Source organism: Apaloderma vittatum, unplaced genomic scaffold (assembly GCF_000703405.1).
Source record: "Apaloderma vittatum isolate BGI_N311 unplaced genomic scaffold, ASM70340v1 scaffold39085, whole genome shotgun sequence".
Taxonomy (NCBI): Eukaryota; Metazoa; Chordata; class Aves; order Trogoniformes; family Trogonidae; genus Apaloderma; species Apaloderma vittatum.
The window spans coordinates 22093-46634 of NW_009717359.1; the positions used below are offsets into that span (position 1 = coordinate 22093).

General features: G+C 40.8%; 2 protein-coding genes across 2 annotated transcripts in view; one reads left to right on the forward strand and one right to left on the reverse strand.

Annotated features, from left to right (window-relative positions):
- Positions 1-13800, forward strand: part of SRRM2 (serine/arginine repetitive matrix 2) — a gene marked incomplete at its 5' end in the record, with an annotated part of 35430 nt that extends 21630 nt beyond the window's left edge. Inside the window, 6 exons of the mRNA XM_009869848.1 lie at positions 967-1077; positions 1470-1586; positions 8833-8980; positions 12306-12374; positions 12467-12582; positions 13141-13800. Of these exons, the coding sequence (XP_009868150.1) occupies positions 967-1077; positions 1470-1586; positions 8833-8980; positions 12306-12374; positions 12467-12582; positions 13141-13299 (720 nt within the window). The remainder of the gene's footprint in view (positions 1-966; positions 1078-1469; positions 1587-8832; positions 8981-12305; positions 12375-12466; positions 12583-13140) is intronic.
- A 4856-nt stretch (positions 13801-18656) lies between these two features.
- On the reverse strand, positions 18657-24417 carry DONSON (downstream neighbor of SON; the record flags this gene model as incomplete). The annotated part of the gene is made up of 9 exons (XM_009869849.1): positions 18657-18794; positions 19090-19305; positions 19820-20018; positions 20686-20790; positions 20911-21034; positions 21133-21311; positions 22391-22593; positions 22932-23135; positions 24337-24417. Coding segments are annotated over 9 exons (1449 nt in total), but the record flags the coding sequence as incomplete, so codon positions are not given.
- Positions 24418-24542: the final 125 nt, after the last annotated feature.

Genomic DNA, 24542 nt, shown 5'->3' on the forward strand with positions numbered 1-24542 from the left:
AGTCTTTTGTAAAACAAATTAAAAAATTTAAACCACCACCTTCTATTTTGTATATGTCACGTGCTGGTTAGATTATTGGGTTTCTTCTGTGCTTCAAACAGTTCTAGCCCTTTCAGTCTCCTTGACATGCTCATCCAAAGAAAATTGCTTGTCTCTGAGTACTCTTCTTTTCTCCTTCTAAAATGGAATGATCCATGAAATACATATCATCTGAAGAACAAGGCACAAGTAATTTTGTAAAAATAGCCGTGTACTAGCCATAATTTCTTATGTCTTTATGTCTCCAGATGTTTTAAATTTCTCACAATTGCTTTGCACATAGAGTAGAGGTTTGCATTGAACTTGTTAATTTGCTCTATATTTTTACCCAAATGATTGTGATTTGCGTCAGTTAGTTTCAAATTTATTTGTCTTACTAGTTCAGCAGCACAGATCTAAATAATCCTTTCCAAAACAGTAGATTTTATGAACTACCAGTCTGGTTTTACTTTTATGCAAGTCTGGTTTAGGCTGAAGATTAGATTTAAGATACCAAGTTCATGGAATACATGTGATCCTTGCTATAACTTCTTTAATTCTTAGCTAAATTACCTTTGATTCTGTTGGTTAATAAGATTCCATTGAACAATAACATGTTTCTCTAAGTACTACACATTAGAACTGTTTGTGACCAGTATAGTTCTCTGAAAAGAATTTGTTTGATATTTTGTATGTACAGGTGATACTAAATTATCAGGGTGTTACACATTACCGTCAGATTTTCTGTTTGTTTTGGAAAGCCTATGTCGTTTATACTTAACAAATAGTCACAGGAGTTTTTTCACTTTGCCTGTTTGGAACCAACTATTTGGTGCGTTAAACAACTTTGTAGTATTTGAAGGATTTGTTTCACAACAGCTTTTTTCCAGATTGAGTGGGTATTACTGTGATCTGATGTATTTTTAAAAGTAATTTTTTTCTTTTTAGTGTGTGGACATAACTACAGCTATGAATGATCGAGCCATCGCTCAGAAAAGGCTTAATGAGAACACATTTGATTTAGAGGCGATGTGCATGTTAAATCGTGCACAGGAGCAGGTATGTTGCACTTCCAAGTTCATCAAAATGCCAATGACAAAGTCAATATTTACCTTTCATACCAGCTGATTTATTTTTTTTCATACATACTTAAGTACAGGGTTTTGGAATCCCAGTTTATGGGCACAAATTGAAAAATTCTGCCTGTATTTTACACTTCATAATGCTGATTTTGAGGATAAGCACCCCATGAACTTGCTAGACTTTGAGCTCATATATCAGGGTTAACACACAAAGATGCTTAGCTTTTTGGAGCCTCTGCTTTCAAAGGAGTGGCGATGAACACGGCGCTGAACTGAAGAAATCGAAAATTGCCAAGAAGCAGCAGAGAATTGCAAAGGAAAAATGTATGAGTTTTTATTTTGGTCTTACGTTTGATTTTCGTTTTGTAGATTGATGCCTGGGCTCAATCAAACTCCATACCTGGCCAGTTCACAGGAAGTACTGGAGCGCAGATACTGTCCTCGGATGAGCTGACCAACAGTGGTCCCCAAGCATGGATTAGAAAGGTAGAAGTTACGCAGTCGTGCTTGTCTAATTACCACATTTTACATAGCTGTGGAAGTATTGGAAAATGCAAAATATGTGCCTTAAAAACCTGTGGTAATGCATGTGTCGGATACAACAGGTTGAGTTAAATCGTTGTCCTTGATCAATTTAGATACTTGCCGCTGCTGTGTTCATTTTATTGGACATTAAGGTGCTGCTCATGACATAGAATACTTCAATAAGGTGTACGTCTGGTATTTGAGTCAGATTGGCTCATATATACTGTTGCTTTTCACTGAAATGACATCCGTGATACCGATATGGTTGCAGTGGTAGGTCCATCACCACTTTTCCCAGGATGGAAAATGATCAGGCAAGGTTTGATCCTGATGTTACTGAAGTCGGTGATGTTTTGGCATCAACTTCAGTGAACCAAGTTCCAAACGACCGGTTTGTTTGACTTGGTTCTATCTGATGTTTACTTTGCCTCTATTATCTCACCAGGGCTTTCTGGGAGCCAAAGATTTGGAGTATTAAACCAGAAGTCACAGTTGGGTTAATAAGTTGAATATCATCCTACAGGGAAATAGTTACTTCTTGCTGCGGAGTAATACTGGCTTATTTTTGGGGTATGGTGCGTCATACATACATGCGTTTTTATAAGTTTAATAATTCATGCTTCATCTTTGAAAATTATTACTGAACTGGTTGTCTTTCAAGAAGTAGAACTGAGGAATTCAAGCAATATCCACCTTTCAGGCAAAAAGAAAGAGTTACGACGGTCTGTGTTGCAAATTATGTAGCTGAATATATGCTGTATCTGCGTATCCTTCCAGAATACAGTGTTAAGATGACCCTCAAAGCTAGTAGATTAGGTTTGAGGCTGAAGCAGAATTTTTCAAAACTTGGAGTAAACTGAACACAAAAGTCTGGAATTACAGCACCCTAAAAATAGAAATATTTTTGCTAAGATTCGCTAACTTGTTTTTCCATTTTGCATAGCCAAGCAATACAGCGAGCCAGGCAACAAAGAGATCCAAGTTACTTGCTAGATGGGAGTCTTTTGGGCTCTTCTTAGTATTAACACACAGCACACACGATAAAGTCTTATTTTAACAATTATTAACTTCTGAGATTGTGCCAAAATGCTGACTTTGGTGATTACAGTAATTATCCCTGGCAGAGGAAGCCTGGAAGTCTAAAGCACTCAACAGGGATGTACTGGTGAGAAAAGGAGAGCTTTTCCTCCATGAGGCTTGTGAAGCAGATCAGCGAGCCTAAGAGGGTTCTCCCTTTCTGCAATACCTTGAGTGGGTTCTCAAGGCAGCGGAAAGGCAGCATCTCTCATCATCTCTTTCCTCATCCCGTTTTCATTCCTTGATGTTCTGTGGTGATCTTCTGTGCCTTACAGTAACAGGAGTGTCCGCTAACAAAAATTAAGTGGAGAAGGCAAGTGTGTCTTCCCTCAGTCTTCTAACTTCACTCTGTGATCCACTTCAAATAAAGAAAAAAAACAAACCAAAAATCTGCAACAAAACGCTTTATATGGAGAATGTGGGAGAAGAGTCTGGTCTCTGGCTTGTGGACACGACTGCTGTGAGGAGCAGAAGCCATATTGGAACATTTTGTTAAATCTAGAAAAAAGAGTGAGCCAGCAGAAGCGCTCCTGTCCTTCCCATAGCTGTCAAAATGTAGTGGTTTGCAGTAGTAGGCATCCTCCCTAGCAAGCGTCACGGGGTTTGTCAGAAAGGAGGCTGCTACTGGAAACAAGAAGAGCTGTTGAGTGAAGAAGATGAGGACGCAGACTTCTTTCCTGCTCTGGCATTCCTCAGCTTGACTTCTTTTGCTCTTTCCAGGTTCCATATTTGCACGCACATTGCCATCAAACTCATGAGACGCTCAGTAGTTAGTCACGTGCCCTGCACAAACTGCACTAGGGGCTACGCAAGACTTGCCCTTTAAAAATTTTTTTTAGGAGCGGTGGGGCCTGTGAAAACCTTCACCAAACTTAGGTGTGATGAATTTAATCTGGAGTCACATCTTGTGCTTAAGAGAATGATTCCATGGGAAAAAAGCGAAGTAGGGATGATGGGTTATGAATGCATGTTATCTTTCTCAGTGACATGAATGCAAACCAACCATGAAATGCAAAGTACAGGTTGTATTTTACTGAGGCACTCGAAGTTGTGTAACTTGGTTCCTGTTAATTATGCAATATAGCACTGACAAGTCAGACTTGCACTCCCTTTTTTGTCCTAAGAAAATGCATTTTAGCATTTAAAAAACCCTAGTATTTAATTTTTCGTCTGCTAGAAGGACTGTGGAGTTTCCTGGGGTATGTTGTGTGTGTAAATTATTGCACATTTCTGACTGAAAATGTTGTTTACTGAAGGCGTTTTGCTTGGGAGATTGCCATAAGCAATTGCCATAAGAGGACTTCGTGGACATGCAATGGTTAGCAGAAACAGGGCCCACGTCAGCCAGTTATTTGTGTATCATTAAACAAAGAATTAGAACATCTGCAGACACTGTGCTTGACAAAGAGAGCACAAAATGAGATAGATACAACAAAATGGAAGAGTGGGATCAAGAGGGGATAAGTACTTGGGACACTTGCTTGATAAGCGCTCTCTTCACTTTGCATTTCTTGGATTTCAGCTTTTTCTTTGTACTGAAAAATGACTCTGGAGAGGTAATATGTACTCAAACCAAAACATGCCTGCAGTTTCAATTTTATCCCAATGAAGTTTTGAGGGAATTAGTTACTGAGGGGGTGAACGTGGCATACTTGATTTATTGACATACCAGTTAGACACATGACTTACTTTAAGTAATGTACTAATTCGCAATGTTCATGCATAGGGTTCTGAGCAGTATTTGTGAAGGAATAATACGTTGTTAGGTTTCATGTATCACTAAAACAGATTTATGAACAATATTATCTGCTTTTGAAAAGTGGTTTCTGTTTCAGTTTATCATCATTGGTGTAATCAGTTCACAAATACAACTTGTTTTGGAGCTTTCTTCTTCTTTCTTCTTATTCTTAACAAACATACAATGCTGCTGAACAAATGTTAAATCAGAGAAGTAGTCAAATTTCCAAGCAAATTCTGTTGAGGTCTACTTACTCAGACTTTCCCAGAGTCACCACTTGTTTCCAGATAGACGAGCTCAATTCCGTAGTCTAAACTTGCTCTGCAAAACAAGGTTTCTGCAGTGTTTCATGCGCACAGAATAATGCTTAGGCTCTGTTTCATTCAGTTGTGCTAAATAAAGCATGACAGGCAGTTGCACTGTGGCCGTTAAAATGCTCTGCCTTGTGTAGCGAGTTCTGAAAAGGGAAAGTGTTCCTTCCATTCTTCTGCAGTCATAGCAGATGAGCAAAACTCACGCTAGCGATGGAGGTAAAACTAAGTCTCGACATTGCCACTTGCAGAAGCACAGCTGACCTAGTAATGCCCCTTAGCAAAATACTTGTATTCCTGTTCCTGTGTAGGACACCGTGAGCTTTCCTTGGAAACTAAGGACTCGTGAACAAGTCAAATCAACTGTATGTTAATTACATAGGACTGGTTCCTTGTTCAGTCTTAAAAAAATGTTTAGAGGTTGTGGTTTTTTTTTTTTTAATTTTCCCAGCTATCCTCAGCTTGCTTTCTACTTATGATATGCAAAAGCTGTGACCAGAAGTTCCAAAGCTCTTTATGAGTGTAATTCTTGTAAGACATCTGATGGGATTCTTCAGGAAGGTGTTCCTCCTCTGGTATTGGGGAAGGAATGTGTCTGCTGCTCAGAGTGCCAGTTTATTTAATGGAAAGCTCAGCTACCTTGCAAAAGTTTTGCCAAAGACAGATACTTGTTCCTGGTACCCGACTCAGAAAATTTTTTCAGAGTTAATCTTAAAGTATTCTTTAAGACAGCCCATTGTGCTGTAGCTGAAACTGTCCACCTGCTGCCTTTAAGGCTTTCTTGTCTTTCGCTTAATAAATTACTGTTCAATAGAAATAAACTTTCCTTCTGACAAAACTTAAGTTTTAGTGCCCTGCCGGTGTTGTGAGAAGGAATGGGTATTTTCAGAGAGCAGAAATGGACAGTGTAGTTAAAGATCTCTTAAATAATGATGGCTTTGCTACTTCAGAAGTTCGGTTCAATGCTGTGTGCTGTCCTTTTCCCAGAGATGGCTGTGACATTTAACAGTGGTGACTCTCCAACTTGTTTTGTATTTCACCAAAAAAACCCACCTGCAAAATCACCTTTCATGTGTAGTGTTTTGTGTTGGCTTGTTTAAGCCCTTTGAGAGCTGATTCAGACATTTGTGTCCCCCAAAATTTGTTGCCCTAATGTAGCTTTAAAAGGGGAAATTTTAATTAAAATTGCTAAAAAAATCTTCCCAAGGTTATAAGGTTTTTCTTTGTAGCCTTCTTTTTGATGAAGAAGTGTTGACACGAGAACGTGGCTTATTAGCTGTCTCCATCTGCTGGCAGAATGGAAGTGTGCTTTATTTGGCTGACCTTTCATGGAATTTAGGGACAAGAAGATGAGAAAAATGATACTAAATTTTCATGCAGAATTACTGGAATTGAGATTAGTGAATGAAAGAGAACAATTATTCTTGAAATAATTAATTCCAACAACAGTAAACCAATACTTAGGAATCTGGGTTTTTGTTGCGTTACATACTCTTCAACTTGGTATCCTCCTTATAGGCCAGATCTGCAAGGGTGCATAGCTGCTAAATAGTTTTGTGAGACTAGGCCTTTCATTTTTTTAAAACTGAAAACATCTTGCTTCCCTGCTTTTGTTAACGTTTCCACCATTGTTACATTTTGAAATGTAATGACGAACACAGTACTAGCTTTTACGCGTACTCGATTAAGTCAGGGGCTGTGTGAAGTTGTCCGTCATTAAATTATAAAAAATAGTTGGAGAACAATTAGAGGTTTATATTTGGTTTATTTTTAAAAACAGAACTGAAAAAACCCACCTTTGTCCCTTGCTTCAGGCCTTTTTGGCTTCTTCAGTAGAATGCATCAGAGTAGCCTTCTGGCTCCTTGCATGTTGGTACCAGAGCTACTTCATTTGGCCTTTTACTGTGATGCACAAGTACAGCTTTTCTGTAGCAAAACAAAACTTCTATTTCTAATTCTTTGTTATCTTGGTTCTGTTGTGTTTAAGAGTCAGCAATAGCGTAAGAAATTCCTGCTAAAGTTATCAGATAGGATTCTAAATTCACACATTAGAAGAGCTGTTTTTAATAAACCGTGTTTTGGAATTTAGAACTCTCTTTATTTTCACTATCTGGAATTTGTTCGTGCTCTGGTATTTCCTATATAGGAACCCAGGGCTTTGATTTAACTGGGAATAGCAATATTTTGATGCTGTTCTCTCCTTTCTACACCACCCCTAGCCCCTCCCTAGTTAGTACCTTTACAGGTGTGATGAGAAAGCTGCGTAACGTTGAAATGACCTCATCGAGAACTTGCCCTCTGTTGTTTGTGAACTGAATACACGCTGGTGATAATGAAACAGGTGCTTATATTGAAAATTCTATCATTGCAAAGCAGGTACAAAAGAGGAATCGGAACCCAGGGTGACATTGACTGGGGTTTGTATCATTCTCGGCATGGTTGCCCTTTTCTTATGAGAGGTTCCTGGAAAAGAAAGGGGAGGATGAAAATGGAAGTAAGTAAAAGCCGTTCTAGGTGTATAGATCAAGGCAGTTCATATCGAAGAAAGTGATTGTCTCCGTATACACACACGCACGCGCACACACACACAGCATGGTCTGCACCAGTTGAAAAAAGTTGAACTGGAGAGGTGCACATGGCCTCTGTGCTCTTCTGTCAGACCAATTTGTGATCAAATGCAGCATCCAGTTGCATGTTGACAGGTATTCACTGTCTAATAGGTAAATATTTGGAGAAGTCCTGCCACAATCTTCAACGATTGCTTTTTAAAAAAAATTTTTTAACACCACGTATAGTGGGGGTTACGCTCACGCATCATTAGCGTGTACCATTTGCCAATTTGAAATCCCCTTAAAAATCCATTGTCCTTAGTCTCTGCAAAAGTAAGACTTTTGGTTTTGTTTATGTACATATGGAAACCAAGGATGCATCAGTCCTTTGTCCAAATTTGGGAAACGCTTACTTTTGCAAGCACAACTCAAAACAAAGGAAAAAGAAATTAAATCGTTCTATTAATTTGCTTTGATAGTAAGTAAAACTTTCACGAAAATACTAGGCATTGTATCACCTAACCTACTATGCAAAATAACTGATGGACTTATCAGTGCCAGTGTGTAAACTTGTATATTTTAAGGCAAGCAATTTTTTGCTGTGATGGAAATGATTGACTTACTTACTTGGGTCAGTGGGGGGGGCAGAAGAGAGATGATAGTTCACAGAATAACCTGTGAACTTTCACCCCTCTATATGGAAACTTGTTTCAGGGTCAAATCCTTGTAGCTGCCTTCTTGCCACGGTCAATGCCAGCCCTACTATTCACAACACTGCGGCCATCGAGGCCTAGGTACGTAAACATTTAAGGAGTTTTTAAAGTTCTTTACATCAAAACAGATTTTTAAAATTTCTGTTTATAAGCTTTCACCATTTAACAACTATTATGTTAATGATGATTTGAAAGAATGTGAAGACTACTGCTGCTAAACTGTGTGGCTACGCGCCTTTTTTCCTTTTTAAAAAAGAATGAAAAGAAAAACCTGTATGTTTCATGTGGATTTTCAGAATAGAACTTGAATGTGCAACTGCTGTATAATAAAGTGGGGAAACTTTTTTTTTTTTTTAAAATATATTTAAAATACGCCTAAACACTATGTGAATGTCATTACTAAATGTGCTTGTATTTTGTTCAATAACTAGGTACACTTGGCACACATGTTGCCAGTTAAACAGTTAACACTGCCTCCTTTCACAAGATGAGAAGAGATGCATTGGAACCAAAGTAGCGTGTTTAAAAACGGACGGTTGTCATTTTATTAAATACATATGTCTGAGATGGATCACTTGCCACTTTTGGATTGCGTTAGAATTTTCTTAAGTTGTTCTTTTTTGAAAACATTGATTTGTGTCTCGTGTGTCTGCGTGAATTCTGGCTTATGCAAAATGTTAATGTACATAAAGATAAGGTGTATTTTTTTTAATTGAGTCTGTGAAAGGTTGTTAGAAACATTTTTTGGAAGCTCCTGCTTATTTTTTAGAATCTCAGTGCTAACTTTAGGACTTGTTTTACTTCTCTTTTTTTGGATAGGATCAGTTCTTAAGAGCAGCCCCTGTAACTGGAGGAATGGGAGCTCAACTGATGAGAAAAATGGGCTGGAGAGAAGGAGAAGGCCTTGGAAAGAACAAAGAAGGCAGCGTTGAGCCCATTATGGTCGACTTTAAGACGGATCGAAAAGGTAAACCCTTCTTTAAATGTCTTCTGGGAGCATGAACTTCTCACATGTGTTATGGAGATAGGCAAAATAACTTCAAAATGTGGAGCTTTTCCTGGGTACAGGTTTGCCGTAAGAATTAACGGAATGATGTGGATGTTTTTGGTTGTGGTTGTTCAGGCCCTGGATTACGTATGTAGGCTTTGTCCTTCTGCCTGTGAACTCTTCCAGGCGTTCTTTAACTTTCCCTAACCTTCACTTTCCATTTTAAAAAGTGGTTCTTAAATTAGGGATGTGCTTCATTTGGATGTATGGAGAAGGCACGGGCAGGGAAATGAATTGCGGAGAAGCCATTAGGGTTAGGGTTAGGGTTAGGATGGGGCAGGATAGAAGATGGAATAGTGAATAGTTCAGTCGTTAAACTGGGATGAAGGACACAGCTGAGAGCTACGGAGTTGAGTTGCTGCTGCCCTTCAGCTGAAGTCCTGGCAGAAGTAGATGGCCATACTGGTGGTTTTAGGTCTTCCAAATTGATTCTGTTCCCCTTTCCATCTGTCTGGTCCCCCCTGCCATTCCTTCTCCTAGTTCCATCCCGCCGCAGTCACCTCTGCTCAGCTACAGTGATGTTTCCACGGTTGTTTACAAAGAAAAAGAAACACCTATATGAGTTCTAAGCCTTTTAAATACAAGAGGCAGAATTTCAGCAGTCAAGACCTATGATTTAATTGTTCTCTTACACGTTACCAAAATAAGCAATTCAGTACTGACTGTGGGAAAACGAACTCTTTTTCTTCTAAATATTTTTTGAATACTGGGGACCTTTAGTATACTAACCAGTTCACATCTAGTATTAAAGCATGGAAATACTCTGTGAGCATTTGTCAATGATTGTAATAGAACTCAGAAGAAACAAAAAAGTATAAAATGCAAATGTTGCGAAGTTTGCTGCAGAGATGCTGTTGCCGTAGAGGGAATCTTTAGGTGCCAGAATCCCTTGTTCTCAATACAGAGGTAGTTCAGTACTGCTCAAGTGTCCAAGCTAGCAGTGAAAATTGAACTTTAAATGTTTAAATTATAAGAGGTAGAAAATGAGAAGACAAGCCTATGTTATGAAAACAGCCATCGCTTTCTAAATTATAAAGACCTTCTTAGCAGCATAATACGGTTTTATAAATAGAGAAGTGCAACAGCCTGAAAGTACGGAACACAGTGATACAGACATTGCTGTTTAATCGAACAATAATGAAACTTACTTTTCAGCTGTTTTTCTTCTGTTCGACCTTTCCGTTTAAAGAAAGAGAGAAAGACAGAAAGAAAGAAAGAAAGAAACAAACAAACCCAAACCAACAAACCTGGCAGAGTGATTGCTAAACAAATGTCTGAAAAATATTTTGTTACTGTTAGTTACTGCGGTCTTTGTAGATGTTGTCTTGTGGAGTTCTCACTCTTGGTAAGAGTTCCTTTAGTTTAGCTTGGTTAATATCAGTCAGAGGGGAGAAACTGAAAATGAGTAATGTCCGTATTGTGTTCTCAAGCAGCCTGCATAACCTAGTAACAGATTTCTGTGCGGAGGAGGAAGGATTTAGCTCGGTTCGTTTTGTTGCACGCTTCCTGTCAGATTCTAGGGAAAAGGCAGTGCTGCTGCACAACCATGCACATTTTCAACATTAAAAACACCGTGGTGATACAGAGCTGTGTCACCACTCTGGTTTCTGGTTCCAGCAGTGGTTTCTGATAGAAATTTCCTTAACGCCTGCAGAATTTGACACCCACAATTTAAGTATCCAGCCCTAAGCCCTGAGACAGGATGAGGTCCTTACTGGGCACTCAGTCTTCAACAGCAATTAAAAGCATTAGATGGAGTTAAAGTAGGCCTCTTCCTGGCATGCGATAGATTCATCCGAAAATACTCATAACCTTAGTGTGATACCTGGGCTTTGCTTTAATTTTTAAAAATATTTGACTATTATCCTATATGCAGTCTTACCTGATAATTTCCACAGAAAATGTGAAGGTGTTCTGTGTTGATAAAGAATACTTCTTAATGTTGAACCAACCAAATCTATGATACAGGGAGATAACTTGTGTTATGAGGAAACGTCATGTTTCATGGATTACAAAGAAACAACTGAACAGTAATTATACGTTTATTAAGAGGGGTTTTTTTTTCTTTGATGGAAATCTTTTTGTGGGTTTTTGATAGAAAATTCTGTAATGGAAAGAAAAAAAGCCCACTTTGTTTCAGTGATTGTTGTCTCTGAGAGTTTCATGCTATTGAGAAATCTCTGCCTAGGAGCTGCATTAATATTAGGATGAAAATCTGGTAAGGAGGGGAGGGCTTTCTTTTAAAGCGAAACAAAATAAAATGCCAACTAGAAAAAAAACTAAAGGAACAGGAAGAAACTGGAAACAGTTGCAATAGCTCCTTGTCTTTATTCACCAAAGCCAGGAACAGAACGAAGTTGAGGTAAGAAACAAAGTAATATTAAAGCTTGAAGTCTGAGAAATTCTGAAAAAAACACATCAGGTATTTTATTTACATATGTCCTGGATTGAGAGCACCAGGATAAAAGTTGCCTGGTATTTTAGGTAGTGGCAGAATGAATGACAGGAAACTTAAGTCACTCTGTAAGCATGGTGTGGCTACTGGCACATGGTAAACTTTTGGCAACTGTTACATGTTATTTCTTACTCTTGTAAGATTTTACAAAGAGAAACTTCAGCTTCCAAGGTGACTTCTCTTGGAACTTGTGCTCTGAGTATTGGCTTGGGGCCCATTTGCACGTGTTTCTGCTACTTTACGTGCAGATGTGGCTGAAATCGCAGTGATTGGACTGTGAACTTGCACATAAAGGATGACTGCTTTGAATACTGTTAAATAGAGCACATGTTATAAGAACACTACAGTGTTAATCATATCATAAAAGGACATACTACATATGCTTTTTTCCGTTTTAATGGAGACACTTCAAATACTTGGTATGTTAGAAGCAAACTGTGAAGGTAGTGAAGGACTTGCCCAAGACAAGTAACTGAATGAGAGAACGTTTTTCTCTCTTGTTCAGAATTTCTCTGAAGAAGGTGCAGAAAACCAGGTGTTGCTTACTTGCATATAAAACTGCTCAAAGTTTTCTACTACCTGGCTTGTTAAGAGCCTTACTAGAGCAGTTGAGAGCAACGTTACATGTAGTATGGAAGGGATGAAAGAGAGGTTTGAAAACCTTCTGAAAAGACAGTTGTGTGGGATCTCCGGGTTTCATCTCCACTCATGCTTGTTCCTGCTTTGCTGACAAGAATACAGAAATGAGGTGGGAGTCATAAACGTCACCTTCTGTTGTGTTTTGTTTAGGGCTTGTTGCTGTGGGAGAGAAGGCACAAAAGAGATCTGGACATTATGTTGTGATGAAGGATCTTTCAGGTGAGATTCTTACTTTTCTAAAACAAATAATCCCATTTAAAACGATGGCTTTGACAACAGTGTTGACATTTCCCATACGTTTTCTCTTCAAGGTAAACATCCGGTTTCTGCGTTGATGGAGATCTGTAACAAAAGAAGATGGTCACCACCTGAGTTTGTGTTGGTGGATGATAGTGGGCCTGATCATCGCAAACATTTTATCTTCAAGGTGCGTTTGAGTTTCCTTGTTTGCTGCTGGTTTCTCTGTTAAAGAAACAGAGATGTAAATTCTTGTTTATGTTCATATATCAACAGAAGAGCCACCTCAGAGGTGGCTGAGGACTGCCAAGCAGTGTCTCTGGTAAAATTTCCAAGTCCCATTTCTTCAACGGCCAAATTGGATCTCACAAGGGCATTGATCTGTAAATCCATCAAGAAACACACTGTTCCACTTCTTGCTATAATTATTAACCTCCATGTTACCACGTTCTCGCTGTTGACTTGCTGGCGTGGTGCTAAGTCTTACTGTTGTAAAGGTAGTAAGCAAGATCTAGTTCTTTCTGCCTGTTGGTTGTCTGACGATGCCAGGCCTTCTTTTTCACCTAGTGTCACGCTTAGCAGTTGGCTGTTTGGAAGTGTTTATGCTTACAGACCATACGTGGATCTTGTCTCCCCCTAAAGAGGAATTATATAGAGGGTGTGCTTAAAGGAGCAACGCTGCACTGCCTCAAAAGGAAAGCACTTCCTAACTGTTTTTTCTTTGTACCTCCCCTTCTTCTGTAAACAGGTGAGAGTCAATGGAAACGAATACAGGCCCACTTTTGCCAGCCTTAATAAGAAGCATGCTAAAGCCACAGCAGCAACTGCGGCTCTCCAAGCGATGGGACTTGTACCAAAGGAAAGCATGGTTAATACCACCATGTTTAGGAGTGCCTCACACCGCTAGATATTGTTTTTTATATTGACATTATTTCAGATAATTAAACTCTGCACAAGAATAAAAAAAGAAGAAAAATGGTATTTGCCCTTTCATGTTGTAAATACATTGGCAATTCCCACGTTGTAAAAACTGTACAGACACCTTCAGGTTTTTCTTTTGTACCATCAAAATGTATTTAAATCATACTTAGTTTTTGGTATGTTTATATTGTTTACATTAGTGATGTAATTATTTCTTAAATGACTAAATCAGACGACAGACTCTGGAGGCATCAGTAATCTAAACCCTTGTTTGAAAACTCATACAGTTTCTCTTCAATACGGAATGTTAACACTTTCATACTGTTTTGTACTATGCTGCAGTTTTCCCTGGTCTCGGTAAAGCTGCTCGCGCGCTTTTGCCGACAGCCGGTACAGAGTGCCGCAGCTTTCCTTAGTCTAGTTGAGGCTGGTGTGTACCGCCGGACAGGTACCGGGCCAGCGCCGCAACCCCCGCGAGAAGACACGCGGCGGTAGCCCTGTTGTGCAGCGTCACCGCCGCGGCTTCTCTTCGCATTTCCTTTGGGGGTTTAGCTTGGCGGCACGGCGTGACTGGCCCTGCGACAGCCTGCGCTCTGGGACACATGTGACAAAGCGAAAGACTTGCTTCCAGCAGCGTGGTGGAAAGTCCAGCGATGGAACTGGTGAGACTCGCCACCTAAAAGTGACGCTCCCTGCATGTTCTGAGAAGGGAGATGACGGAATTGTCTGTTCCGAGCAAATTAACACACTGCCTGATGTTGATTGTACGAATTTGTGGTTAATGTGAATTATAAACTCTTTAACAAAATCTGCAACTGGATTCGGGGGGGGAGGGAGGGGATAGAATGACGCTTAAATTGTTGTACCCAACTTGGTCAATAAAGCAGCACAAGTTCATAATCTTAATCACTGGTCAGTAAACAGTAATTAAAATACATGCCAAAAGAACTTTTTTAAGAAACGCACAGTATAAAAATACACTTTGTGGAGATTATCAACAGCTCTTAGGGCTGCAGAACCAGTTCTAGTCATTTTAGCTTGCTTTGGACTATTAGCAAATTAACTCCTTGGGCTTAAATTTGCCGTAATGGTACTCTGCCCTCACGGAGACAGCCTGATCCAGAGTTTTGGCAATTTGACAAGGGAGAGGATGTAGAAAGCTTTTCCTTCCTTTATTTGTTTCTTCTCCTTTTTTTTGTTATTTAAGAAGTATTAGTACCTTAGCTATGTGCACTTTGAATTGGAAAGGGCATTGTACACTGCTTGCCAGATTTGTGTGAGTTAACGAGCAGATTGCCAGGATTTATGGACTCCAGTAGTTCAGGTGGTTATTTCAGCAAAGTCTTTTTGAGGTCTTTCTGTGTTACATCTTACTGACCAGAGCTTCGGCTGGGACAGGAACAGTACAGCGTTTGTACGCAGCAAGGCTCTGCTCAGGCCTGAAGTGAATGACCTTTGCAATGGCAGTAGGAACGTGGAGATGAGGAATTACTAGGACCTCTTCTTCCACAAAATAAGTTGACTCGTGTGTATTCTGTCAAATGTTACGGAACAAGGTGTCTCTTTTTGCCCTAAAGGGACAAGGCTCAATGTCTCATGTTGTGTACAGGAGAGAAATGGTATTTGGTTCTCCACCAGACGCTTCTTAGAAATAAAGCCCCTTTTTCGTCTGTCAAAGCGCTCTAGAAATGCCGAAGTTAATATTAATGGACATAGTTTTTGTAATATTAAACTTTTCTCCCTTTGGCTTCTCACCTTCAGTCTCTGACTAAGTATTTGAAGATCTCCTTGCCTCATTTACTGAACTAGTTTGGAAGGTGTATGTGAAAAACAAATGTAAATACAATGGTACAGCAATGGGAAGATCCGCCCTGGGGGAACTGGTTGTTGTATCTGTCTCAGCTGAAGTCTGGCTTTTTGATGTATGACTTAATGAACTTGGGATGTGGGAGCAGCTCCTAATCAGACTCCTCTTTTAAATGTCTCTCAAACATCAGAGGTATGTCGATCGTTCTATTTAGTGTGTGGTGTCTGCTGGTTTCACAGCTGGACAGTGTCAAATCTGGGAACATGCAATGTCTTGTACTCGTTATTTTGTTATTTTTTGGGGGTCTGTATTCCTCATGTACGATGTAAAGATAACGCGTTATCTCGCAGCAGCCAAGAGCAGGTAACTACCATCCCACTGATGACTCAATTTAAAAAAAAAATAGCTAGGCAAGTTCTGGATTTCATGCCTTAAAGATGTAGCACTGTATGTGGGTTTAACCTTTGGTTTTAGGGAAGACGTACAAAAAAAGAGGAAACATTGACGGTCTATAATGCCCTGATTATGACACTTCTTGATTTTGAGGTTTCTGTTTTCATTTCATTCCTTGTTTAGAATGATACATGAATCTAAAGCTAGTGCAGCGATGTACTTGTGTTAAATTTGTACATTTGAATTGGTTTGAGTGTCCTTTGCATGCAGGAATAGATAAGTAGTGATATATTAAAAGGAGAAACAAGGAAACACTCTTGGAACCTGGTTATTTATACAGCACTTCAGCTTTCTTAAGGGTGCATAGTCTCCGAGTATGGATGGAAGGAAGACATGATCTGTTCGGCTGATGGATTTCCTTTTGCTGCAGAGCTATTTGTAAAGAAGTGATCTCGCTCAAAGTGCTTCTGACTTCCCTGGCACATGAGGGAGGAGCATTTTGAAGCAAGTATCCCAGAACGTGTAGCCAGCTTCTGCCACAACGATTTCTTGGTGCTCTTCTAATTCGTAGCTTTTGAATAGTTAGGACTGGAGGAGCAGGAAGGTGATGTTCCTGTGCCTCAGAAAATCTGAAATTGCCCCTAAAAGTGCAAAAACTTAACTCCTGCAGTCTCTAGCTCTCCAAAAGTTGGGATGAAAATTCACCTACATGGGCAGGTTGAAAGATTTTCCTGCTCAATAGGCATCAGGAATGACGGTAGTCTATTTACTGTAAGTACCTTTAGGTGGAAGAGCAGCAGCCCACATAGCGTAACTAGCTTCTATAGGGAAGGTTCATCGGAGCCAAACGTGCTTGAAGAACTTCACTGAACCCCGGAGCTGTGAGCAGCTGGAATAGGTTTCTGAAATTACAGGCAAAGCTGTGACTTGAACCCAACAGTTTACAGTACAAGAAGGAGCTACAGTTCAGCAAAACACATAAAAGAATTTGGTGGTGTATTTTTGAAATTATACAGTTCTATTTTTGAAATTATACAGTTCTAGACTATAAGAATGTAGTTGCAATTTTTTATTACTTTCTTTTTTTTAAATGACTGCAAGCTATTACTTGGTGTGTCTCTGTAAATCTCACATGCTAGATATGAAAATACAAACTGGTCAACAAACAGGCAGGCTCAGGTCCATGTAACAGAATGGTTGCTGGCTTTTTTAAAAAGTGGTTTTCCACAGAGGCAGCTGCAGAATTGCTTTTTCCTGTTGCTTTCTCTGTCTTGTTCTGTGTGCTCACACGCTGTGGGCAGGCCCGTTCCTCCATCACGCACTGGGAAGGTGCTGCCTGTTCCAGATGGAGGGGTGGTGGGCGCCAAGTGCGGGCGCTGCTCTCCGAAGGGTTCATCCCGGTGATTCCCTTCGGTGTGCTGACCCGTGGCGGTGGGCTAAGGGCTGCTTCATGGCAGGTGGCAGAACTGGAGAGCAGCAAAAGGCTGTGAGTGATGGCGGCAGGCAAGGCAGGTAAAAAAGGCATTAACTGTTAGGCTCTTAAGAAGTAAGTGGAAGGGTAGTTAAACCAGCTGCTTTAGAAACCCGGTCTTTGTTATTCCCCATGATGCTGTTAGCACTGGCTTTTCACTAGCTGTCTGATACTAATCAAAGGGGGAAAGTTCATTAATTTGCTTCTAGATTAGTCAGGGAGAAGTGTAAAGATTAATTAAAATCAGGTTGTACTACCCTGAACTCCACCAGAAATGGTATTTGACATTATCCAAGTATTTAACATTTTAAAGTGCCTTTTACATCCTAAGAGGGACTTTCCCGTTACCTGGATTTTCTAGATGTTGTCTTGTTCAGCATACCACTAGGCTGATGGTGTCCTGGCAGTCACTGTCCAGTAACAAACGCTGACATAAAGCATTCCAGTGTAATTGTATACCCAGTGTGTTCTTGGGGGGGGATACCTCTAGTGGTGTCAATATAAAGTTAACTGGAAGGCACAGGAAGCTTTCAGTATGCCTCAATCTGCTGTAACTTCCTCACGTGCTCGTATTTCTAAGTTCCTACATTGTTTCCTTCAGTCAGACGTTACTCTTTCAGCATCACAGATTTTGAGGTGGGGAGCAGAACGGTGTGGAATGGTCACCTGAGGGTAGGTGACCACGTGGCATGAGCAGTGGTTTATTTTCTGTGCACGCTTGAATTTAGAAATCTTGCTGGAGTGCACAAGCTTGGTGGTGTTCTACATCTTGCCCTTCAGAGTCAGTGTTCCTGCTGCAGGACTCTGCTCTCCTGAGAGCTGTGTGAAAGGCAACTCCAAAACAACAGCTTTGACTCCTCTACCTGAAGTGAAACCAACTGCATTACACCTGTTGATAGACCCTACCATTGCTATCAACAGTCAGATCAGCAGCTTTTCTCTGTCTTCAAGCAGGTGGCATAACTATTTTACTGCTCCAACTTGTTCTGGTTCAGGATATGATTCAGGGTGAAGTTCATACAAACTGCTTCTTAAAAACCTAGCTCATTTTAACATAACTGGCTCTGGGAATACTAGACAGCTATCCTGAGAAGTTCTGAGGAATCTTAACCTTTAATCTGACTCAGCTGCGGCCAGAACTCCTTGCTTGCACCATCTGACTTTCATCGATGTCGAGTTCAGAGCTGACTCTAAACCAAGAGGTGCAGCGTACCAAGGTGTAGCTATCGAACTTCTGGCAAGGTGCCACAAGCAGTCTTGGAAGGCATTTTGCCAAGAGTTCCACCTGTCCAAACCGAGTAAGTTAGGAATTACCGCACAGAGCAGTAGCAGAAATTCTGTACTTCAGAATAGAATTTGCATGTGCATGAAGAATACAAACCTTCCGGACGCAAGTCAGACCAGTAAAACAGATAATCATATTTTACTAAGTTTTATTTTTAAAAGGCTTTCTAAAATACAAAAGGAGATGTGCAAGTCCTTTTCCTCAATTTCCTTTAAAAGTCCTTTGAAGTGTTTTATGACGGGTAAATGTGCAATAGTTGTTTGTCTGTGATGTTCTACTCGACGGTGTCCTGGTACTGCGCAGGTGCTGCCCGTGTAGATGCACGTGAAGTACAGCGACTGCGCGCTAGAGAGCATTGTTCTCTTCCATTAAATGGAACTGGCATTCTTAGGACTGCCAGGTGTAGGTGTAATCCTTCATTTCTAGAAATCGGATGGAAGATTTTCCCAGTGTTGGACACTGGCTCAGTTGATCCACAGTCTTAGGATGCAGTCCATACTGAGAAAGATCTCTGCATACAGTTTCCTGTGGGAATTCACATGAGGAAGAGAGAGATGGAATAGTTTTTTTTCTCTTTGAAATATAACTGTAGTTCTTAATGTTGGTTTGTGTACTTTTGGGGAACTCCCAAAAAGCTATTGTTTTCTGATGATTCCGTTTCTGCAGGAACGGCAAACCACAAGAACTGCCAGGTGGTGATGACAAGTAATTGGGTGTAAACCCATGTGTCAAGGGAAAGTTTTGTGTCCCTCAGTGTCCTCTGGTTTGTAATAAAGATACTATTCTTAACAGGAAAGATTGTTTCTGCTACTTTCCTTACCTTATTCAAGGCAGGGCTCGCGTTGTCGAGGTCAGTGTTAAACACGGCGGTTGGCTCGTGCGTGTGTAACATGGCAGAGAATGCTCCCCTCTGCGCAGGCCTGAGCAGCATCGTCAGCAAATGCAGGGAATGAGGCATGACAGGACCTACGACCTCCAAACTGAATATATCCTCGTACCCCAAGCGCACCCTGGCTTTGGCGTTTGTACTTCGAGCCTGAAAGACAAGAGCACGTATGATCAGTTTTGGACACGCCCAATCAAGCCCTAATTTTCAACTACTTTAGTATTACTAAAAGTTCAAAATACTTTTTGGTATTGTCAGCTTACTGTTCGATATATGAACATTACAATGGTTTTTACTGTCTTTTTTAACAGCTCCTAAAACATGCCAACAGGGATACACAGGAATGCTATACAGCAGTAAGAAAGTTGACTGCAGGAGGACAGTATGAATTGTTTGAGACCCTGCAAGATCTCGGGTGAATCTTTTAAGAACCGTTTCAGTATCTGAAAAGCCTGCTTCTTCTGTTTACCCGTATGTGAAGGATGGAAATACCAGGATTCTGGTTTAACAGCACAGACCTATGTGGATAGAGCTGAGTCAGGAGGCAGTCTGCAGTGCAGCCAAAATGCTAAAGCAAAAAACTTATATGTAAACTATACAAGGGTATAGATCGAAGAAACAACTTTCTTTTCTTTATTAGAAAACAGACAGTTGCGTCACTTACTTTGAGTGTTTGCATTGTTCCACCTCGGAAAGCAACAGGGGCCAACAACGTTGGTGGAAGCCCTGCTTGTGGACCCGCAACAGCCACGAGGCTCTTACAGTTTATCAGGAAGTTTAGCAAGGTGATTGTATTTGTTCCCTTCACTAATGCAACGGATTCCGGCCTGTGATCCATCTGCACCTCATTTTTCTCCTTACGGCTGCCAAGACTGGAGTCAAAGGAAGACCATGAGGAAGTGAAAAACATCAACACATCAAAGGATCAGAGCAGTGCGACGCCAGAAGAAAAACCCCCTCTGACCAATCAAGTCAGTTAAACAAACAAAACAAAAAAAACCCCACCAAGCTTTACAGTGATTCAGATTAATTCTTCAAATACTAAGCAGCGTCTTAAGCCTGACTTCTGATTTCATTATTAAAAACCTTAGGTGCTCCAAGGGCAAATGAAACCAGAGGAAGAGTTAATAGCTCCCTCTGAAACATGTACAGCTGTTCTGGTCTACAGCTGTGTCCCTGCCATGCCACACCACTTCCAAGTCTAAACCTAGCCTACGTGAATATATACCCTTTCTTTAAAAAGACAGAAAAATCTAGTCCTTCCAGTGAACCTCTACGTGAGGCAACACAATCTGTTTGTGACCACATGGATCTGAGGTGGCTTAGATGGATTTTCCTTCAAAAAGAAAAGCATCTAGGAATACTTGTCACAAATTAAAAGAAATGCAGAGTCTCTTAATATACAGTGATGTGAGGATTAGTATTTGGAAGTTCTCTAAAGGTTTTAGAAAACTTAAATGTGTACCACAAAGAGGTAACATCTGCATGGTTTTCCAGTGTTACACATCGTGATGTGCAAGGAAAGGATACAGTTTAATAGAAATAGCATCTGGTTTCTTAACCTTGTCTTGGACTCCCATCTCCTCAAGCCAAGAGAAACTTTCATCATCATCTTCATCACTTGGAGCTGGTTCCCTGGGAAACAATCAGAGTTAGGAGGGCAATACTTCCTTCTTACAGAAGTTTTCCAAATGAAATGTGCAGGAGGCTGTAGATGCCTGTGAATTCTAGCACTGGAGAAGACTCGTTACATACTCTCCACCTTCCATGCCATTGCCTGCTTCGAGGCCGTTAGCACCTTCTGTTTCCAAATTGACTTCAGAGTTTCTCTGTTTTCTGGCTCTACTTTCTTCTACCAAAGGTAAAGAGAATTCTATGCCTTGAACAGGAGAGGAAAGAAAGCAATGAGTGGCTTGGTGACAGAACTAACGCACTATAACTGTTATTCGAATCCTAGCTGGACTAGTTTCACCTCACCTTCATTTCTCATGGCTTCCCTCAAACCTCTCGTCGTGGGAGAAATGACAGCAGTGATGACATTGCTCCCTGCAAGCCCAGCTGCACGGAACAGGACGGTAAACTGGTAGGTACACACATAGAAGTAGGGACACAGCTTGGCTTTGAGCAGATTGTAGAGAGAAGTAAAGCTGACAGACCTGCAAATGAGAATAAAACAAGTCACTCAAGTTAGTTCTGCGTTATCAACACAGCTGGCTGGATTTGGCAGGGGGTTGGTGATGGGATGCTGCACAGGTTTGAGAAGGTATTCAGTGATGAGCCATGTTTTCAGACGTGCTTGACACACTGAAGAGCTGTGCTCCTCTGAAACGCAGCCTCTTTGTGAGCACTCTGCTCTGCCAGCGTGTGTCCAGTTTTGGGCTCCCCAATTCAAGAGAGACAGGGACCTACTGGAAAGTCCAAGGAAGAGCTAAGAGGATGATCAAGGGGCTTGAGCTACGAGGATGATCAAGGGACTTGAACATCTCTCCTATGAAGAGAGACTGAGAGAACTGGGGCTGTTTAGCCTTGAAAGGAGATGGCTGAGAGGGGACCTTATGAACGTATATAAATATCTGAGGGGTGGGTGTCAAGGAGAAGGGGACAATCTCTTCTCAGTGGTGCTCAGCAACAGAACAAGAAATAATGGATTTAAGTTAGAACATAGGAAGTTCCACCTCAACATGAGGAGCAACTTCTTTACTCTGGGGGTGACGGAGCCCTGGCACAGGCTGCCCAGAGAGGTTGTGGAGTCTCCTTCTCTGGAGACTTTCAAAACCCACCTGGACGCGTTCCTGTGTGGCTGCCCTAGGGGATCCTGCTCTAGCAGGGGCGTTGGACTAGATGATCTCTAGAGGTCCCTTCCAACCCCAAACATTCTATAATTCTATGATTCTTCCTACAGTGCGTGCTGTGAAGCAAACCCCGCTGGAGCATGCTCTCTCAGAGTTATGTGCTTTGTAACACGTGGGTTGACATTAAGCATCAAAGGCAACCTGCTAACAGGATTTAAGGAATTCCACTCAAATCAATGACCAGGATTGGAGATGGGCATTTAACACAAGAAGGTTGCTTTAGTCTTGTATTTCCTGAACCTGGTCCTCAAAGTAATGAGCATTCCAGATGGAAAAAAAACAACTTAAAAAGCTGCCTCATAAAAATGGAAAGGACTTGGGCATTAATCAAAATCCCACTGTCTTAACCTTATCGAACACATTAGTTATTTGGTTCCACTTACCAGTCACTCATTAGCATTTGTTGCAAGGCTTCATCCTGTGACCACGGACTGGCCTTCCCGACTATTCTTCTGTCTGCTCCAATCCGAGGGAACAGCTGCAGCCATGGCAGCGAAGGGGGGAGCCAGTAAACGGGGCTGGGGTAAAGCCAGTAAACGAGGCTTTGCTGGAAGGCACAACGCAGTTCCGTTGACAGTTTTGGTTCCTAGATGTTGAAAAGTATTTTGTGAGGACAGTAATGCTTTACTTAAGGCAGTGATGGATTAAAAAAACTACATCAGATACTAAAAAAAACAAACCTGGGCTTGTGAATAAGCCAAGCTAAAGAAAGATGGCAACTGCTCCAGAGCTGAAGTTAAATGACCACTCACTGCTGTTTGCTACTACAACAGTAGCAAACTTATTATTAATAATATTTATTATTATTCTTAATGCAAGACCAAAATAGAAGCAAGCTTTCACCACCAGCACCTTTCAGAAAAGGTGTGAAGGTAAATTATCCTCTCTAAAGCTGAAGTTTTGGGCTATCCTCCAAAATATTACCTCTATGCTCTGTGGCAAGTTTACTTCTGTAGCTCTGCAATGCTGAGTAAACCCTTGAGCTTCTTCTTGTGCTTTTAAATGCTCTGCCCAGGTAAAAGGTTGGGAAGACATAAATAGAGCTCGTGTTTTAATGCTCCAGTCTGCAGGAAATTCATGTCTTGGTGAGGAGGGAACTTCAGGTGCAGCAACAGGTAAATGAAGGTCCTTACAGAACAGAAATAGCAGAAGTTAACCCACAGAAAATTAAAAACAACAACTATGTAGCTGCCTATTCACAGTATAGTATGGTCAGGTCTCTTCCTGTGTTGATTTAACATATTTTCCTGGCAGTCAGATCAGATACTCAATTACAGCTGTTACATGTAAAATCTTGAGATTAGTAGCCTATAAAAAGACAAGTGAAACCTGGCGCCTCCTGCATGTTTTTTACCCAATTTAGCGCAACAGCGAAAATGCCTAGTTTGTTTTGATCCTAAGGAAGTACTTGCATTAAGTTAAGAAATATCCCAAAAAAAAAAAGCTTTTAGAGATAGATTTTCTAGATTCCAAGTTATAAAGGGTTTGACTGTCTGTAGGCCAACCAAAGTTATAGTTTACACTCAATTGATTATTTTAGTCAGTAACAGATTCTAGTAGAAACACAGCATTATATTTCTTACAAAAATGCAGAAGAGGGTTTTCATTCAGAGGGGTCTTTCCAAAAGTCAAAAACTAGGAAGAGATATAAGGATGAATGATTAAAAAAACAACCAAAAAAATCTTAGCCTTTAGGTTATGAAGACAAGATTTTCCATGGCAAAAGTTATTTCATTTCATCCTCTCATGGCGATTGTAATGTCAGATGCTTCCCGGAGGATGCAAAAAACCCACTGGGGAGCTCTAGGAACACACTGTTCTCTTTGAGATATCATTTTTCTACACTGCTAAGTTAGTTTGAACTTAAGTTTCAGAACCTGTAACAACGTTAGATGCTGTCTGCTTCAAACTCTTTTAAGGACAGGTTTTCAGGTCCTCTCTTTTCTACGTGCCTTGTGAAGTTGTTTGTTCCCTTTCTATAGCTGAATAAAAGACTGCAGGAGAAACATCACTTGCAAGAACACCCTTAACAAAATATAAAACTGAGAAACAGGAGAATTGTAGCAAACATGGTAATAAAACTGGAAGGCAGTAACATCTGGCAACTAGAACTACAGCAGTAGCAATGTCAGGCTGAAGGCTGGCTTTTCGGAGAGTGTCACCACAAAAGACAACATCAGCGCAATTTATGAAATTTTCTTGAACGCTGGAACCTTTAGTACACCATGTTATACAGAGACAGACCATCAAACAGTTCTAGCTTTTTTTCTTTTTCTGTGAACTGAGAACACCCAAAACCGTTTCAGAAGCTGCACACACAGTCCCGTACATCAGCCAGGGCGAGGATGTCGGTTCTGTCAGAGGGCTCTGCTCTGCTGCTGGGCTTCCCGTCACAAACAGGCTCTAAAAGCTGAAATAAAAACAGGAGCGTAAGATGCAGCACAAACCAAGAGTGGCTCTAGGCACGACCACCCCGCAAACACCCCCTCTGCGACGCGACCAAACCTTCGCGCTGCAGTGCGGCAGCTCGGTCTC